The sequence below is a fragment of the Nyctibius grandis genome, chromosome 6 (genome assembly GCF_013368605.1).
Source record: "Nyctibius grandis isolate bNycGra1 chromosome 6, bNycGra1.pri, whole genome shotgun sequence".
Taxonomy (NCBI): Eukaryota; Metazoa; Chordata; class Aves; order Nyctibiiformes; family Nyctibiidae; genus Nyctibius; species Nyctibius grandis.
In genome coordinates this window covers 82,132,401-82,151,897 of record NC_090663.1, presented here as the reverse complement: position 1 = coordinate 82,151,897, position 19,497 = coordinate 82,132,401, and the positions used below count along the sequence as shown (strand labels likewise).

Sequence of the window (19,497 nt, the reverse complement as noted above, 5' to 3'; positions counted from 1 at the left end):
TGTTAATATGGAAATGAATGTGTCAGCAGCAGTTAGTCTAGACCCTTTATTAGAGATGAGGTATGTCAAGTTGCATATTGGTTAGCATACATTTTCTACATGACGATCAAAACTCTGCTTAGGTGCTACTTCATAATTGGACATGACTATACAAAAAGTTGTAGGGAAGTAGTGGTTCCAGAACACCCAGTTATATCTTCTTGATGTTGCTCTTGGAAGAGATGGGGAGACCTGTGGGGGTTGGTTGGTTGGTTTGTTTGTTTAAAAAAAAACAAACCACCAAACAAAAAAGCAAAACCAAAAAAAAACCAAAACAACTGAAGCCATCTTGATTGAAAATTCATTCACATCCATTGCTTAGCTGCTGATAACTGCCTTCCATTTCTGCTGGTCAGGAGTATTTGACTTGCACTGGCTGGAAGCAACACAGCAGCGGAAATTGGAAGAACACAGGGGTGTTTTTAAGGTGTTACGTATTTAAGGAAAAGAATGAAAATAACTTTTGGGTGTTTCATGCACATGTGATAAGAGACAGTAAGGTTAGGTACTAAGAATTTTGCTTTTACCAGTGCAGTGCTAGGGTTGGGAGTTCAGAAGTTTGCATTAAAATAAGGAGAGGGATAAAGGTTAGCGGGGTTTGCAGGTTTGGGTGGGGTTCCCCCCCCAATGGATTAGGACCTTTTAAAGTTGTAAATTTAAATGAACATGAAGCTTTGTAAATAACTCCTACTGAAGTTGAACTGATACTACTTTGGAGGCAGGAAGGGTACCTTTTTGGTTTGTGCTGAGCCTACTGCTAGCAACAACAAAAACATACTGTCTCTACTAAGTTTTTTGAAGGGGGAATGTAATATACTGAAAAGCTTCCTTGTTTTTTTTTTCTTTTTTTAAAAAAGTTTGCTGCACAAAACTTAATTAGGGTTCTCCCTTTTGCATTCTGTACATGTGAAAGGTTTCAAAATTAACATCATAAAGCTAAGTCTAGAAACCCAATAAATAAATATACATGTATTCAAGTCTTGGTGACTGACACCAGCCTACCAAATCTTAATGTAGGGGTTGCCTAAGGGAACCAGCCACACCCCAGTTGCTGCCTTAGAAATAGTCTTCAAAGGTTAAATAAGAGTATTCTGTAAATGAATGTTAATTAGAACTTAATAAAAACTTACGGATGGGAGGGATAACAAAATAGCTTTCTGTCGTTGTTTTGGCACTTCTAGTTTAAAAGAAAGATTTTTCCCTTCTGATAAAAGGAGTTGTGAACTCCTGATCACTGTAGTGCTCTACAGAAGGTTAGAGCATAGACACTATGTTCAGTATCAGCCGTAATTGGGTGAAGGCAGGAGGCTTTTGTGAAGTACTGGACAAAAAACTGCTTGGAAGGGTTTGGTTTGTTCTAACAAAAATTAAAATGAGGCTAAGTATTAACATTTGGACCTATTTGGAATACTGGACAATGCTTAATTGATACAGATTTACTCTCTAAGTAGTTGTTAACTTCATGTTTTCTTCTCCTTAGGCTTAGCAGATAGGTTTGAAGAATATCCAAAACTTAGAGAGCTCATCAGATTGAAGGATGAGCTGATATCTAAATCTAACACTCCTCCCATGTAAGTGTTCTTGTGGAAAATGCCTTTCTTCTCCAGAGCTGTTTGAAGTTAGCTGTCTGCTTTGCAAATCTCTTATCTTCAGCACCTGCTCAGAATTTACATTTTCTATTTCTGTTTGTATATACAAATTAATCAATTGAAACTTCAGAAGAATAAAATCAGTTTGTTTTTGTTAGTTTAATCTAGATGTTTAATATAGGATATAAACTAGATTGTCTTTCCAGTGAGTGATTATTTATAGTATCTAAAGCTTTGTTTTTTAAGACTGAACTGTCAACTGATTGGGCTGCAGGCTTTAATTTGGGAACTAAAAGAACTTCATATGATTGTGAATCTCATGATATCATTCCATTTACAATAACGAGAAAAGCTTTAAAAAATTGGCCTCTTAATATAACCTTAGTTGTTCTTGTAACAGCTTTTTCGTATAATGTCCACCTATTATCTTAGTATCCATTAATCAGGTGTTACTTCATAGTTTAAGACCAAAAAAGTTTAGGCTGTCTGGAAGTGATTTGTCCTATTAAATTCAAATTACCTCTGAGTTTCTGCTGAACATTAGACACAGTATAAGCATGCAGCATGTTACTCCCAGGAACTGGAACCTATCTGAATGTGAACCTAATGCTTTTAATATAGTGTAGTCCTAATCTGTACTCAGTAAAACAGCATTATTTTATGCTAGTCACATGAAGAACTCTGAAATAGTTGTGTGAGCATCTGAGATACAAACTGCAAAACTCAACTTACTATTTTGAAGTTAGATGCCTTTTGTCATTCTTAGCCTTAAAGCACAAAAGGGGAAAAAACAGTAATCAAATGCTGCCTTCTGATAACACCAAATGCACTCAACAGAATAATCATGTCTTCCAGACGCTTTCTTAGGAAGAGGGAGGTGGTGGTCTGCTGATCAGCTTTTTTAAGGTTAAAGGTATTGAGGGGAGGGCAGTGCAGTTTTTTTGATAGTGATGCAGCAGTGACAGGGGGGCAGGTGTGGAGGCCAGTTGTCAGAATGTGTTTGAGTGTGTATTTAATAAAATGAATGTGTGGGGGAATTATGCTTTTGTTATAGGGTTAGAGAAACACATTTCTACTACATGAAAAGCAACCACATTTCCAGTATTCAGAATCTTCTGAACATAACGTATCACAGAATCACAGAATGTTAGGGATTGGAAGGGACCTCGAAAGATCATCTAGTCCAATCCCCCTGCCGGAGCAGGATTACCTAGACCATATCACACAGGAACGCGTCCAGGCGGGTTTTGAATGTCTCCAGAGAAGGAGACTCCACAACCTCTCTGGGCAGCCTGTTCCAGTGTTCAGTTACCCTCACCGTAAAGAAGTTTCTCCTCGTATTTATGTGGAACCTCCTGTGTTCCAGCTTGCACCCGTTGCCCCTTGTCCTGTCAGTGGATGTCACTGTGAAGAAGAGCCTGGCTCCATCCTCATGACACTTGCCCTTTACATATTTATAAACATTAATGAGGTCACCCCTCAGTCTCCTCCAAGCTAAAGAGACCCAGCTCCCTCAGCCTCTCCTCATAAGGGAGATGTTCCACTCCCTTAATCATCTTCGTGGCTCTGCGCTGGACTCTCTCTAGCAGTTCCCTGTCCTTCTTGAACTGAGGGGCCCAGAACTGGACACAATATTCCAGATGCGGCCTCACCAGGGCAGAGTAGAGGGGGAGGAGAACCCCTCTTGACCTGCTAACCACACCCCTTCTAATACACCCCAGGATGCCATTGGCCTTCTTGGCCACAAGGGCACACTGCTGGCTCATGGTCATCCTGTTGTCCACTAGGACCCCCAGGTCCCTTTCCCCTACGCTGGTCTCCAACAGGTCTGCCCCCAACTTGTACTCATACATGGGGTTGTTCTTGCCCAGACGCAGGACTCTACACTTGTCTGTGTTATAGTTCATTAAGTTTCTCCCCGCCCAACTCTCCAGCCTGTCCAGGTCTCTCTGAATGGCTGCGCAGCCTTCCGGTGTGTCAGCCACTCCTCCCAGTTTTGTGTCATCAGCGAACTTGCTGACAGTGCACTCTATTCCCTCATCCAAGTCATTAATGAATATATTGAATAGTGCTGGTCCCAGTACTGACCCTTGAGGGACTCCGCTAGACACAGGCCTCCAACTGGACTCTGTCCCATTGACCACCACTCTGTGGCTTCTTTCCTTCAGCCAGTTCACAATCCACCTCACTACCCGATCATCCAGACCACACTTCCTCAGTTTAGCTGCGAGGATGCTGTGGGAGACTGTGTCAAACGCTTTACTGAAATCAAGATAGACCACATCCACAGCTTTACCATCATCTATCCACTGGGTTATGTCCTCATAAAAGGCTATCAAGTTGGTTAAGCATGACTTCCCCTTGGTGAAGCCATGCTGAGTGCCCCTAATGATCCCCCTATCCTTGATGTGCCTAGAGACAGCACCAAGGACAAGTTGTTCCATCACCTTTCCGGGGATGGAGGTGAGGCTGACCGGTCTATAGTTACCCGGGTCCTCCTTCCTGCCCTTTTTGAAGACGGGAGTGACATTTGCTTTCCTCCAGTCCTCAGGCACCTCTCCAGTTCCCCATGACTTAGCAAAGATGATGGAGAGTGGCCTAGCAATGACTTCTGCCAGCTCCCTCAGCACCCGAGGGTGCATCCCATCAGGGCCCATGGATTTATGGATGTCCAGGTTGCTTAATTGGTCCCTGACCCATCCCTCATCAACCAAGACACACTTCTCCTCTATCCTGACTTCCTCTGGGGCCTCAGGGGTCCGGGGCTCCTTGGGACAGCCTCCAGCAGTATAGACAGAGGCAAAGAAGGCAATTCTAAAAATGTGCCCCTTTCCCAAAGGGGAGGAAAATAGAAGTCCGTTAGCCAGGCAGTGAGTGTTTGCTTCTTAAATGTTGATGTTTTCTCCTATATAGTCTTTGGATGTACAGAAAGTTCAGTAATTCCATACTAAATATTGTTGTACAGTCTGTGTAGACATCTGTTTCCTGCTTGCTAAATTAGAATCCTAAAAACTCTTTACTGAGAGAAAGACTACTTTTAAAAAAACCTAATGCAACAGCATCCAGCCTAGGGTAAGTGAGAATGTGTTATGCATCTCCTCTGGCTGTGGTGTGTTTGAGCTGTGTGAACTGCATAGGAGATCCTACTCTTAACTGGCTACACAGAAGTGCTGTGTGGAGTGTAATTTTCAAACCACTGTTACAGCTTGTCCAAGCAACCTGTCATCTTTTGTTAAACAGGTACTTACAAGCAGACTTGGAAGCTTTTGATATTAGGGAACTGAAGTCCAAATTTGATGTGATTCTCCTGGAGCCACCACTGGAAGAATACTACCGAGAGACTGGCATTACTGCCAATGAAAAATGCTGGACCTGGGATGACGTAAGTATTTTTCTCGCTGTGGAAAGGATTTCGTACATGTATTTAAGCAAATAGTTTGAGGATTTAATTTGGTATCAAAGTGTTTGAGATGTGTTTTAAGGAAAAATGATATTTTTTTTGTTTTATTTTTTAAAGAAAAGTCTAGATTCTTATAAAAACTAAGTTTTATATTGTATGCATGCCTACACCATTTGTGTTAAAAGACTTCTTTTTTGAGGAGTTTAATGAATTAAATATCTTTTTGTTCTCCCTAAGTCTGGTTGAAGACTTAAATCTAATAATAGTGCGTTTTCTCCCTACCCTCAAATTCTGTGAGTTTTCTTTTCTGTTTGGTTTTTGCTGTGGAAATTCAGAATATCCATTATAAATATTCCCTTGTTTCTTGAAATTCTTGAAGAGATTTTTAAGGTATCGTTTTTAAATACGCTGGTCTTCTAGTCAGAAGAGTAGATGAGTATGCTGCACTGACATACCTCCTTTCTCCAAAGTGTTGATAGGGTAGGAAATTTTAACAATCAAACCAGTTGTAATCCTGAGAATCCTGACAAAATAGATAAACCTTACTTGTGGATTTTTTTTTTTTCCTCATATTTATGTATTTCCTTACTGTTCAGTCAGGTCAAAGGCTTTTTTTAAGTCATGTTGATTTCTGAGCCCTTTTTGGGAACAAGGAGAAATCTTAGTGTGCAAGATGTGATCTTTTTAGAGATCAATGTTGGTGCTCTTGTTTATTGTGCTCTAGTAAACATTTAGAGAACTGAGAACAACAAACAAAAAAAATGCCAACAAACCCACCCTCACAACAAAACAGACAAACTGAGAGGAATAGCTGATTAAAAAAATGTTTGCATAACCATGTCAGGAATTATTAGGTTCAGGTATATGGGTGGGAGTATGCAACTAATAAATACCTATTATTTAGAGACCCTATTTGAAAGGTGTGCAGGACTAAGGCTACATTGGCAGCAGGTTTGTCATAACATGAGTGAATCAGTAGATCGAAGCAGTTGTTGCTGAGATCTTCTTATCTGTGTTCTGTGCAGTTTGGGGGAGAGGGATGATGATGATGTTATTTTAAATTAGATTTAGTTTGTCCTTAGGCTGAAACCCACGCATGTGTAACTTCAGAAGGGAATCTGTCAAACTAAAGGATCATGAGAACAAACTAAAATTCAATCCACCTTTAAGGAGTGAATTTGAAAACAAAGGCATTCATGCCTCTGAGAAGAGACTAGGTAATAACATGTTAAGGAACAGGTAGCTTCTGTGTTAGCCGTTCTGTTGCGTCAGACCAAAATGGTGCCTGGCACTGTTGCCTGGGGGAAAACATTCCGTCCTAATGGAAAAACTGGGAGTGTTGGAGGCAGGAGTCATCTGCTTGGTTGGGAGTTACATCTGCTTAGGGTGGCTTCTACTGCATTATTTTTCTTCACAGTGGCACTGAATGAAGCTTGATTTGATGTGTTAGCAAGTTACAGATGAATCCTTTCAACTTGTAATGAGTAGCAGATGCTTTGCATCTGAAGTTATTTCATCCTGAATGTTAACGCTTGTCATTGCTGAACCACTGTCCTGATAAATTCTTACTGCTTTTTTCCTGAAAGTGAAAATGGAGAGAATGTCTTTCCTATGTAGTAATAGGAATTAAGCTGTTTTTTTAATAACATGCCTTCACAAGCTTCACATAAGTAACTTGAGGACTGAAAACAAACAGAGCGCTATTGCTCTGTTATTAAATGTTTTTGCTACTGATGGAATGGTAAAACAAAGCAGAGGTTTAAGGAAAAAAATAATCATGTGGGTAGTATTAGTCTTTCAAGTCTAGAATTTTCTATACAGATAGAATTTCTGTTAAAAGGAATAATTAATCTGGTCATCAGCTATGTTGAATATATGCACTTGGGTACTGATAAGGTAGCTTACAACATACTTTATGGAAAACAATTTTAAGAGCATGGCTGTGAATGGTGTACAGACTAAAATCTTTAATAAAAGTGCTTCCTGATGGTTTCTGCGATAATGCTTCAACAATTATTAAGTGTTCTTCCTGATATAACTGGTGATTTATATTTAATTCAGAAACACTTTTATTACTGTTATTATTATTAGATCATGAAATTGGAAATTGAAGAAATTGCAGCCCCAAGGTCATTTGTGTTCCTGTGGTGCGGTTCAGGCGAGGGTCTGGATCTTGGCCGAGTGGTAAGATGATGTTTTAATTCAATTTATCAGGGACAGGCTTAAGAGTTTATTTTTATCGTTGACTTTTTCCGTATAGAATTCTCCACTGTAACTGCTGAGAGATGTTTTGTTACTGTGGTAGAGGATATATAACTTTAAGTGGATTAAATAAATTTAAGTGTATCTGACATTAACTGTTCAGATACTGTTATTTTCCAGATGAGTTGCTGTGACTATGTGAGGAAGCATAATTCTATAGGGTTTAGAAAGCTGTACTGCTGTCTTGTTTTTGACATATGCATGTTGCCATAGGAGCAGGTTGCCATGTTGATTGCGTTTACATTATTTTTTTTTAACAGAAGTCTTAATAGTTTTCTGCCAGAAATATTCATGCTAGTAGAATGGTGCTTCTGTTTCACAAAATGAGATAAGATTGTGTGCGCAGCACTGCTTATTTTCAGAGAACACCTGGAGTTTAAGTAGGTTTGCTCTTAGTGAGCTCTATGAAGTTTTACTTCCCTATAAGATCTTGGAGTTTGAGTCATCTTTCTGTATGCCAGGGTAGCACTGCTTGTGTTGGGGATGGTGGAATAAGCATTTCCAATCGGCTCTTGCTGTGCTGAAACGTTCTTTGCTTAGTTTGAGCAGTGCTTACTATTAAAACAGTACGGCATTTGTTAAAGGACAACGTGTGGTTACCAGCTAATCTGTTTGCATTACCTGCTTTACATTCTGAGGTTGGTTAAAGTAGCTATTTTGGATAGATGGATTTTGGTCATAGATGTATTCGTAGTAGCTGGACAGTTCTTGAACACAGCAATAGCCAAATGAGCCCTTAATGCCCCGTTTCCTCCCTTTCTAAGATGACGCTTATAGGAGTTAAGGATTAAAAAGTCATGTAAGGTTTTTTTTTGGTGCCCACTCTTTTTTATTTTTTTAACAGATATAGGAAAAAACACAAAAAGGTAGCAGAGGCTTTTAGCTATTTATCTTCCCGTTTATAGAATTTTACGTTGATGTGAAAAACTACCAGAGTGCAGGTGTTAGTGAAGACGGGGCCAAGGCAGCTGATCACTACGTTGCTCAAACTGATTCTGATTAAATTTAAGTAAGTGTCACTAGGTAAAAATGAGTGCAGAGTTCCATAGGAGATCTGTGCAGGGCTTAGATATTAAAAAAAAAAAAGGGGGGGGTGTATGATATGTAGACAAGTCGATGTGTGTGTAATCCTCTGTTTGTTTGTTTGGTTTTTAATTTATTTTTATTGAGCAGCTTGACAAAACATAATAGTACAGTCATGCCAGGAAACCATTTCATTCATCTGTGACAAGTTCGTCTTCTAGCTATGCTTTAAGAAAAGTCAAGTACCTATATGAGTGTTCAGTTTAGGTTACTTAAGTTTTCGGTGTAGTGTGAACTGTTTTATCTGTCTATAATATTTAGTGTCTACGCAAATGGGGTTACAGAAGATGTGAGGACATTTGTTGGATTAAAACAAATAAGAACAATCCTGGAAAGACCAAGACTCTGGACCCTAAGGCTGTTTTCCAAAGAACCAAGGTAAAGGTTTGGCTATTTCAATTTCTCCTCTGTTCCCATCCGGTCCCTTCATGCTAACGAAACGCCTGCTGCTCCACGGCAGTTGGTGACATGCTTTCAGGAACACAGACGTGAGGACCTCAGAGTTCTGTTCCGCAAAGTACATTATATGGCAATAAACATATTCATGGGACGGAATGATGAACTTCTGTCCCATTCTTGACTTCACTCAGTGTGAATGAAGTTTCATCTACATTTAACTGCTTGGTAAATTTCTATTGTAGTCCTCTTAAATGTAATACTCATTTGAGCCTTGTTGAAATGCAGGTAGCTGAGGAGGGTTCATAGATTGATGGAACAAGAATGAAATCCTGAGAGGGAAGATGGAAACTGAATAGAAAACGTTACTATATGTTGCCATGGTTTTGACTTCTGGGGTGTTTCGGTTGTGGGTGAATGGTAAATGAGCAGTTAGTCTATTAGCAATGCCTTTTGTGTAAAACACAAGCTCCTTTCCAGATTAGAGGAGAAAACTTGCTAGCAGAGGAACACCTTTTGAACGGAACTAAACTTAGCAGTAGAATTTGACTAAATTTAATGTCAAAAGAAGTCTTTAAAACTGTAGATTATAAATGGATGTAGTCATAAAAAATAACTCTGGAAGACTGGCTAATGGTTGTAAATACACACGTGTGCAGCCATGTGCCCAGAGCTTGAACCAGACAGGACTGTTAGGGGCCATAGCTCAGTCAGCTTCTCCTGCCTTCCTGAAGATGTCTGTACTGCACAAGCGACAAAATCGATCCGCTTGGCTTAAATTACAGTTTCTGAAGGGTGTGTTGTGGAGGACGGGTATTGAGGAAGGTGCAGAGAAAAAAAAAAGGTATTCTGATTTAAGGAAGAAGATTTCAGAGATAAATTTATGTTATTCAAAAACTTAGAGAAATATAGATAGGATTAATAAAGAATTGTTTAGGTATATGTGGGTGTAACTGGCAGTTTTACTGAATACAGAGATTTGGCTAACAATAATTTGAAGTGTCATTAACCTCAGGACTCATTCCACATTCATTAATCATTCGTTAGTATTAAACATCCTTAACTCCGTCTCAGATTTGCAATTTTTTAGGAGTATAAACTTCCCTTTTAAGGTATCTGGAATCTTTCTTTGACTTGCATTTACATTAATCTGAAGTTTGTTTGAAAGTGTGTTGTATTAGTTAGAAATATTTCTAAGTATAAATACTGTGTGTTTATTGCATATAGCATTGCAAATACGTGCAGCTCGCTCGTGAGGGAGAGGTTAGAACTAACACAGGAGGATTTGCAGGGGGACTTTATGTCTTTGTTTAACGGAGGAGAATAGTTTCTGGTATTAAAGAATTTCTGTGTTTATTGAGCAAGGGTTGGGCTGAGGTCATTATTTATAATAAACATTGAAAACTGAGCTAGCCTATTCTGACTAAATAAATAGTGTATTGTGCAAGATGTATTTACCAATGATTACAGCAGCAAATGCTGGTCTGTTACGTTCAGTTTAGGCATCTCTCTAGATGGATGCTTTATGCTGTGCCACCTGCTATAGAGTCTAAGGTACTAATGAATGACATTCCCCATGTTACGAAAATAAAATGTTTTGGATAGTTCTTCTAAAGACTAGATTTACAAGGCTTTGCTTGATGGGTCATTTTCTTAGCAGTATTCTGCCTTTTTATTTAGTTAAATTTAAGGTCCAAAAACCATGTAGCTTGGGTGCAGTTGACCAACTGCATAGATTTGATAGGTCACCTATTCTGTCTTTCATATTTATTCACTAACTCGTAAAACCCTTGCCAAAAATCTGGAAATGATTGCATGCTCTTGTCTGCACGTTTTTTTAGAGCCATCTGGTGGCGCTTGGTGAATCAGTGTCTTATGATACTGGGGAAAATCGCTCATCTGAGCTTAATATTCCCAGGAACAGAACTCTGAAATGAATATGCAGAACCCTCTTTTCATTGTGTACCAGCTATGGTGACTCCTGATTCATAGATTCTACATACGAGTCACTTAAATGGAACTGTAATGTTTTAGAGGGAAGGAAAGCAATGCATGTTACAGTTAAAGAATATTTTTAATGCTGAGGGAGTTGACAGTGCATTGACAGTTTGATAGTGGTTTTACTTTTTTGATGCAGTGATATCTTCTAGAAAGGAATCCGAGGGTGAAGCCTACTTTTGTAACAGAGGTACAATGTAAAAAAGTACATCTTATTTTCGCTGGCTGTTTTATGGCTAAGAAGTTTGAAAATTATTTACATAAATAAAGTTGGGATCAAAATGCTGATACAAGTATAAATCATAATTAATAACTATTCCCTTACTCTTGCCATCACCTTGTACTCTCTTCCCTTGTGGCGATTTCTCAGCCTTTCTAACTTTTCTGTAACTGAAGAAGTTCATATATCTTACCTCAGCCTCTCTTAGAGCTTTACCATTTCATAGTGTAGTTCAAGCCAGATCGCTTAAACTACTCTCTGCTTTGTTTTCAAAAGGCTCTTTTGGTAGCTCCAGCTTGTTCTGTTCTTCTAGTCCGTGCTTCAGACTTTTCTCTGTATAAAAGTAGGACCTGCTCTGCCTAGAATTTCCTTTACTCTCCATTGTGCTCAAACCACAGACGTGTGCTGTAACAGTATGTGCGGCGTGTGACAGGTACTCTTCTGTGTTCTGTGTGCGTAGGAGCACTGCCTCATGGGCATCAAAGGAACTGTGCGTCGCAGTACAGACGGCGACTTCATCCACGCTAACGTTGACATCGACCTCATCATCACAGAAGAGCCTGAAATTGGCAACATAGAAAAACCTGTAGAGATTTTTCACATCATCGAGCATTTCTGCCTTGGACGTCGACGTCTTCATCTTTTCGGAAGGGACAGTACAATTCGACCAGGTAGCTGTTATGTTTCTTTTTGTCAAATAGTTAAATTTTAATTTACTTTAATTAACCCTCTTCCATCATCTGAGGCCACCTGATGGGTTATGATGGAAGCTAATCCTCATGCATGGTTCTAAAGGAGACATGTTTGGTTTATGTGAAGATCAGTCAGTCACAAAGCAGTGTTGTTCAGAAAGCCTATGACAACTAACAGTTCTGTCAGTTTTTTCAAAAGAAAGTTTTTTTTTATTAACCAATATTTTTGCCTGTTCGTGTGTGTACACTTCTCAGAAGCATGATTTCTTTCTCTGAACTGATTTTAAATCCCTACAAGCTTAGTGCAGGTCCTGTTGCCAGTGTCTGAAGACCCAGTGTCTTACACTGGATGCTGCATCAGGCACGATTAAAAAAAAAAAAGGATAGAAATATATGGATCAGATTGGTGGTAACTGCATTTTATTTGTTTGATCGGGCCTTTCAGTTTATCCTGTGTAAGTGATGAAGGGCTTACTGCAGGAGAATACAGACCAGAAGAATAAACCCCATTTTGACACCTTTTTAGACTTCTGTATCAGTTGTCAATGATGTTTCTGCCCTCAAGCCTAAGGCAAAATACAATTCAACAGTCCTGTTTGTTTCAACTACCAGTGAATGCTTGAATTGACAGACTTTATAACTCCTGTTACGGGTAGTGTAGTCACACCTCACATCGTGATGGCTACTGAGAGCGTTGGTCTCAGAGCAGTTTATGGTAACACATGCCCTTTTCAGAAATAAGTGGAGGGTGTGAGTGGGGCAAATGCTATAGTTGTGCTGGCTTTGGGTTTTTTTAGCAGTTTTGTGTAAAACTGTTTTCCCCTAAATAGAGACTAATAGTGTGGATGACAGAGAAGTGGATACAAGTCCATCCAAGGCCTGGTTTGCTGCATGTGTATGCTAATACTTACAATATATGTAAAAAAATGTTGCTTATTCTTCTACTGCAGTTGTAATAGGATGTGTATCAGTCTACAAGCTGCAAGCAATAAGTGACCTAAATAAATTTCAAGGTGGTGTTTCTCTCTTGCTCATACAACTACAGCGTAGTGATTATTGGCCATTCCTATTCTTTGACTGGCCTTTGGCTTGAATTTTAATGATGATGTCAGTCTTAATTCTGTTGGTTACTGGTGGGTAGGGGTGTGTGGATGGACTGTTTTGTTTTGTAGAAAGACATTGTTCAGGTATTACTTCAGTGCTGTTGTAGGTGAGTTCTTACATGTTTATGTCCCACAGGGTCGTGTTAGTCTGATTCAACTTTTGTATTTTTAAATTTGGCGCTCACCCTGGAGTTGCATTGCATACTTTAAATCCTATACTCATACAGCAGTAGGGACTTCTTTTTCCCTTTACTCTGTTCAAGAAATTGGCAGAGCACAGTGTGTTTATCGATTGGCACTTTGAGTTTAGAATTACTGTGAGTCCTCACAGTGCTCTGTGAAGTGTGAAAAGCAAAACAAGTAAACTCTTCCTTTTTTTAATCTTTTTTTTAATTTTTCTTTTTTTAAAATTCCCAGGGTAAAGAGAACAGTATTAAAGAACTCATCTTGCTGTTTTTTTTATTCTTGTTTTCCTTGTAAGCATGTTGTTGAGATCACTGCACTACATTTTTCTTCATTGATGTATGATACAACTGAAAATTAAATTCCCACTGGCATTTTTAAGTGGCCTGAGTCCCATTTTAGGTCCAACTGCTACTTTAGCTTATAATATGAAGAAATAGAAATGTGCTTGTCTTAAATGCCTGCCTGCCTTGATTCACTTGGTGAAGCTGAAGTGCCCACTGAATATTTGCCCATAAACAGGTTAATTTAACTCTTTAAGCTCTCTTTTCGTATCATGTGGGCTTCAACAGAGTGGTTATTTTATTGTGTTTTCAGATGTGTGCTTCAAGTGTGCTGTGCTCTTGGCTGCACTGTCACAACTTGATTTGTTTGGAGACAAAATTACCTAATTGAAGTTTAAATGCCTTTTAAAAAGGGAGGAAGAAGAGGAGGATGATGTTGTTTTTAAACTAGATGAATTTACTGATCTGGTTTACAGTCTGGTTCCAGAGGGACTGGAAAACATTGTTGTGGTGTAAAAACAAGTAGGAAGGAGGGGGAGCAGGTCTTGTGAAACCACAGAGTGGATGTTCCCATAGCCATGGGTAATTAAAAAAAAAAAAACAACACAAAAAAAGAGGAAAGAAGCCCTTAGGTATATCAAACTAAAAATCTTAACTTTTCAACAACAACTCTGGCTTTCCTAGAGGTGACCTTTTCATTCCATTCAATACAGGTGATGTGTAAGTGTCTGTCCCCATCACTTTTGAGTGTTGATGTGCTAGGAAAAAGGCAAAAATGGGCTTGAAGCATGTTGTTCTTGCTGTTGACTCTGGTTTTGTTCCCTAGGTTGGCTGACAGTAGGACCCACCCTCACAAACAGCAATTTCAATGCAGAAACGTATTCTTCGTACTTCACAGCGCCAAATTCCCACCTTACTGGCTGTACGGAAGAAATTGAGAGACTTCGGCCCAAGTCACCCCCACCCAAGTCCAAGTCTGACCGGGGAGGTGGTGCTCCAAGGGGAGGAGGAAGAGGAGGGACTTCAGCAGGCCGAGGAGAAAGGGGCAGAGAGAGGAACAGAACTAACTTTCGGGGTGAGAGGGGTGGCTTCAGAGGGGGACGTGGAGGTACCCATAGAGGCGGCTTCCCCACCCGCTGATGACTGTTAGGTAGTTGCTTCTTCCCCTGGTTCTATGCCTCATCTCTAAATCTTTTAGTCTTGTTTTTGCTAAAGTGAATTATTCTGGGGACTCAAACTAGATGACTTTTAAAATTATTTTTTGGTGCAAGCAGTTAGAGCTTGTCTGCCTTCCAGTGACCGGCCTGGTGCATCCCCTCACCTTCAGGCAGGGTCCTGCACCTGACAGCACTCAACTCAGCCTCCTGACAGCTTCTAGAGCAGAGCGCACCATCTCTTCCAGTCACGGGTAGGACTGAAGTGAAGATACTTGCTCTTCCCTTATGAAACTTGTAAGTCAGGGGCTTTATTAACTGTCATTTTCTCCAAACACTGGTTCCTCTTCCTTCTTTGGAGGGTCAGGGTTGAGCTGACTTGGATTAATATGATGGAGTGGGCATGAAATGCAGTTCTGAATTGCATGGCCATAGCAGGCTTACTTACTTCCTCTCTTACTCGTGGAAGAAAAAGTGCTGTGTCTATACTGACACCTATTTTTAACTTCTCTGAAACCAAGGAGCAGATTGAATAAGCAGAATTCTATTTTTTTTTCCTATTATTTGGTTTAAATTTCCAGAATTATTCCTGGGAATAGGGAACAAGTTTATTTGTCATCTGTGGTGTCCATGTACTCACTTTCCATGTCTGTAGTGGGGAGAGTGGTAATTCTGTGCAATCATGTGTTGTGCTTCATGGAAAGCAAGAAGTTGTGTGTTTATATGCAGTCCAGAACTTCTGTGTTGGTCTGGATTGCTTCATGAGTAGGGATTGTCCTCCAGCATCTGTTCATAATCATCGTGGTGTTTAGTAGGGAAAACCTGGTTTATTGCAGAGCAATTGCAATGTAAGGAGGCGAAAGCCCTCGCTGGGGGCCCTATGGGAAAGGTGAGGCAATGATGTCATATGAGCGAGCACTTCCTGAAACTCATCACCTGGGTAACGAGGGTGCAGTCACGGAACTGAGCGTTTTGCTTTGCGTGTGGATGTTACACACATTGGAAACAGACCGTTGATCAGCTCCAGTCTACAGTGTGAAAGGAAAGCAGGTCACGCTGGTATGTACGGTATTTGTTTTTAGCAAAACCACACCTCTGAACCTCTTGGTTGATACTTGGTAGGCTGAACAAATGTGGCTCTTCAAGTCTTGAAGTCTTTGTGAGGTGTTGGAAAATTGGCTTTTAAGTCTCATAACATTTCTCTGTTGAAGCCACTTTTTAAAAACTGTCCTGTAAAGTAGTGGATTATTAAACTTGTTTATCAAAGATAATGTTGAAATATTTTTCTTAGCATTTTGTGGGTTTGTTCGCCTTGAGGTGTTGGAATTACTAAGTTTTACTGTGGCTTCCTCCCTACTATTGTAAATGAGCAGGCAGTAACTGTTCTTCTGGTGCATGAAACCTTAGCACAGGAATTTTTAGGGTCTGGTCAACTTCAGGGCCTTGGTAGTGGGCTTGCTGAGGGACTGCTGACGTCTTGTTTCTTCCTGTGTTACATTTGCACACCTAAGGGTGGCTGGGTTTGGGCAAGGGAGTGGTTTAAGTGTTATGCTCATTCGACTGTCAGGGAGGTCTGCCAAAGGCTGCTTAGACCAGCATCTGAGAGAAGTTACATCCTAGAGTAAGCAAACTTTTTCCTGATTTTTGCCCTAATCATGTTCTTACTCAAAAAGTAAATGGAGACACTTACCTTAGTAAGGTTACTGTTGTGTCAGTGACATAGTTTTATTTTTTTCTGCAATTAATTAGTAGAAAATGTTAATTCCCATTTCCCCCTTTTAATTATATGTTGTCCAGAACTGACAGTTCAGGGTGTAGGCTACTCTTAACTTAGAAGCTTAGGCTACTTTTTTAATTGAGGTTAACGGACAAGGAGATAGAACTTTCTACACATCCTCTATGAGGAAAGGTACCTGCTGGTCAGAATCTGGTTCACTAATGCTGAATGCTTTCTTCTGAGGAGCAGCATTTAGGCTGCAAACTGCAGAACAATTTTGATCCGACAATGGAAGTTAAATGGCATTATGTTCAGAGATTAATTTTAGAGTATGTGGATGTTTTTTAAATCCTTGGCAGCAGATAGTAATATCCAGAATGCACTCTAGAAGAGGATAAAAGAACACTTCAAGGCCATTACACTGAAAGCAGCTGTAAGTCTTGTTTCTTGAACATGGCGTTTTAGGGGTACATTGAGTAACTGAAAGTGATGGATAAGATGACCCACTGTGTCTGTATGTAGTAGAAAAAACAATTTCTCCTCCCATAATTGGTAAACTTGGTGGCAACTTTATTGCGGTAGTAGAACACAGACTGGATGAAGGTCAACTTAATACCATGGAGGAAAGCTTACTAATGCTTTTCATAACAGGGTCATTCTCCTGGATGAAAAAGCAAGCAGTAGGTAAGTTCTGTGGTGAAACATGAAGTAATTTTGAGTATAATTACTGCAGCAATCAAAAAGAAAAAAAAGGGCCTAACTACTGTAAGTCTGAGTTGATTATTACAGTTCTGCTGTTGATCCTGGAGACAAGAATTGCACTTGTAATACATCTGATAACGTTTATGATTGATACAAGAGCTGCTGTATCAACATGTGTCTGTATCTCAGTGCTCGTTCAGCCATCATGATGTCTTAATGTAGGTAAAATTAAAACTCTAATTATCTATGCAAGTATAAATAGCTTTGTCTTACTCCAACTTAATTCTGAATAGCACCTCTGTGCCTGAACTCCTGGCCCCCAGTGCCTGGTAAGTGATGTGTACACTTTGCTCCAGAACTGCAGGTGTGGAACAGGTTGCCCTAAAGCATTGGTCAGTGTTGCTTGCATGGCCTGAACTGCCCAAGTAGAAGATGGACCTGCTGTAGTGACCTGGGGTACTAGTTTTAGGTGCTACTGTTTAAGAGGTGTTGTATAGCTTTTGGCAGAGGCTGATAGCATAAAAAACTTGAGAGCTTAGTATATGAAAGAATAAACACACACATGATAATTATATTTAATAATTGCATATTTCTTTACACATAGAGTTGCTGGTGTCATTTTACAAAGTACACTGAGTTGGAATGGCAACAAATCCTTTTTACAGGGTAGCATCTTCAGCTAAAAAGTGCTTGTCTTGGCAGCTGAATTCAGTCTGAGGATCCTTCTGGATCACAGCCACTTATTTTAAGAGTTCTCAGTCAATGCACAAGGATATGAATGTTTTGATAAGCTGTCAAACCAAAAACTATGCATCTTGACTGTGTATCTTGGATATTAAAATGGTTAACACTAAGTAGCAACACTAATGTGTTTAAAGGCACTTTTTTCCTTTTTTATGAGGCCCAGCTCTTATCCTTCCTTTGGAGGGTTTTTTGGTCCTAAAGATACAAACATACTGTGAAGTATCTGAGGTAAACTGCTCTTCCAAAGATGCTGGCATTCTAAATTCTACCTTCAACACTGATATGAGCAGAGGCTTATTTTTCAAAGCAGTGGCTGTTAAATAAATCAGTCATGGGAGAGGAGGTCCCGGTAATAAACTGGTATTAAACAAGAGGCTTTCTTTATATAGCACCACAAATAACCTTTGGTTAATGTGTCAACTGTCTTACAGCTGACTTGCCACTGAAATTCTGAGGGACAGATGTTGATCCAAGTTGTATTGGGAATATTCCAGTTAGCAAATGTAGTAAATAAAACCTAACATGTTCAGTTTTGAAAATGTAATTAAATAGTAGGCTAAATTAATCACTGCCATAAGACTACGGAATTGTACCATAATAGTGTGGCATTATCTGCCAAACTGAGCAAAAGGATTGTTTGATCTCCCATGGTCCATTGTTGTTAAACTTCCTCAAGTTGATTGTGTGTCCTAGATAGCCCCGGGTGTGGAGGTTACCCAGAGCAATGTAGAAAGGAATGCTTGTCCCTTCCAGGAAGAAGGGGATTATGTTTTTAGAGACTAATTTCACATGAAGGACTTGGAAGTACTCAGATTGAACTACATGATTACTGCAAATCTGATTCAACTGTATGCCCCACTTAGAAAAAGCAGTGGTTTGTATTTTTTTTTCTCTTCTGTATAGATTTTTAGCATTTTTCCTGGCTCTCATACAATTTCTGACTAGCAAAAGGAGTAATTAAAGAGTTTTCTAAATTATATTTTAATAATTGCATACCATATTCTCTTAGGCATTGACAGTTTGAAGTCTGGCAGTTCAACTTAGAGAAAGAGTCAAGACTCCCAGAAGATTAATACCTGAGTGCAGAACTTCTTATTCTACAGCTTAGTAAGTAAACAGCATAAGAAATCCATGTAAGAAGCTCCTCCATAAATACTCTTGTCTTCTACTAGAAACTGTTGGAAAAGCATCTCTGGCTGCTCCTGTTGTTTCACTATCATCAGCTGAAAAGATAAGAGATACAGGAAAACCATACTGCCAGTTAGTATGATTGTATCCTAAAACTATGTATCTATTACTGTATGCTGTCAAGGGGGGAAAAACCCCCCAAAGTAATAAATCTCCACATTTCAGTAGCTGTATTTATAAACACAGGAGAGAGACACTAGTGTGAAGTAAGGTTTGCAGAATAAAATGGTAACCTTTAGACTTGACTACCTCTGAAAATCTTTTTTAAGAACTAAGCACATTTGAGATCCTTGTGCCTACAACACATGCTGGAACTCCCTGAAAATTCCTGATAGTAAAACCTTTTACAGCTACCAGTAAGTTTTGTCAAATCCAGCAGTGTTCTCTTGAACAGGTATGAGGAATGAGTTGAGCCACAGAGAAGTCCTACCTTCATAGTGTAGGGCTTTTGGCTCTGGATATGCTCCAGTATTGACTTCAGCTTCTTAGAAAATGGATTGTCCAGGTCAGGCAACGATGTCTGTTAGGACGAAAGCAGGGCAGGTTGATATTCATGATGCAAGTTACTGTGGATTTCATTCTAAACGGGGAAATGCCATCTCCTGTACAAAAATCATGTCTCTCATCTAAGCCATTTTTTCAGTTTAAAATAATCACTATATGAAAATTCACTATCAGGAGAAACTTCTAACTATTGCAAAGTGTTTTGTTCCAATTTTAGCAATACACATTCAATAGGAGTT

At 39.5% G+C, this 19,497-nt stretch overlaps 1 protein-coding gene across 3 annotated transcripts in view; it reads left to right on the top strand.

The window, feature by feature from the left end:
* METTL14 (methyltransferase 14, N6-adenosine-methyltransferase non-catalytic subunit) overlaps positions 1 to 19,162 on the top strand; it is a 90,355-nt gene extending 71,193 nt beyond the window's left edge. The window contains exons 6-12 of one of the 3 annotated variants that reach the window (XR_011048487.1): positions 1,520 to 1,610; positions 4,869 to 5,010; positions 7,120 to 7,212; positions 8,635 to 8,751; positions 11,448 to 11,658; positions 14,076 to 14,700; positions 18,576 to 19,162. Coding sequence is in view for 2 of the 3 variants with exons in the window: in XM_068404255.1 (XP_068260356.1) it covers positions 1,520 to 1,610; positions 4,869 to 5,010; positions 7,120 to 7,212; positions 8,635 to 8,751; positions 11,448 to 11,658; positions 14,076 to 14,389 (968 nt within the window). In the remaining variant the exon portion in view is untranslated. Of the gene's footprint in view, positions 1 to 1,519; positions 1,611 to 4,868; positions 5,011 to 7,119; positions 7,213 to 8,634; positions 8,752 to 11,447; positions 11,659 to 14,075; positions 15,683 to 18,575 lie in introns of those variants that run through there. The other 2 variants (XM_068404256.1, XM_068404255.1) reach the window with 2 other exon arrangements.
* Positions 19,163 to 19,497: the final 335 nt, after the last annotated feature.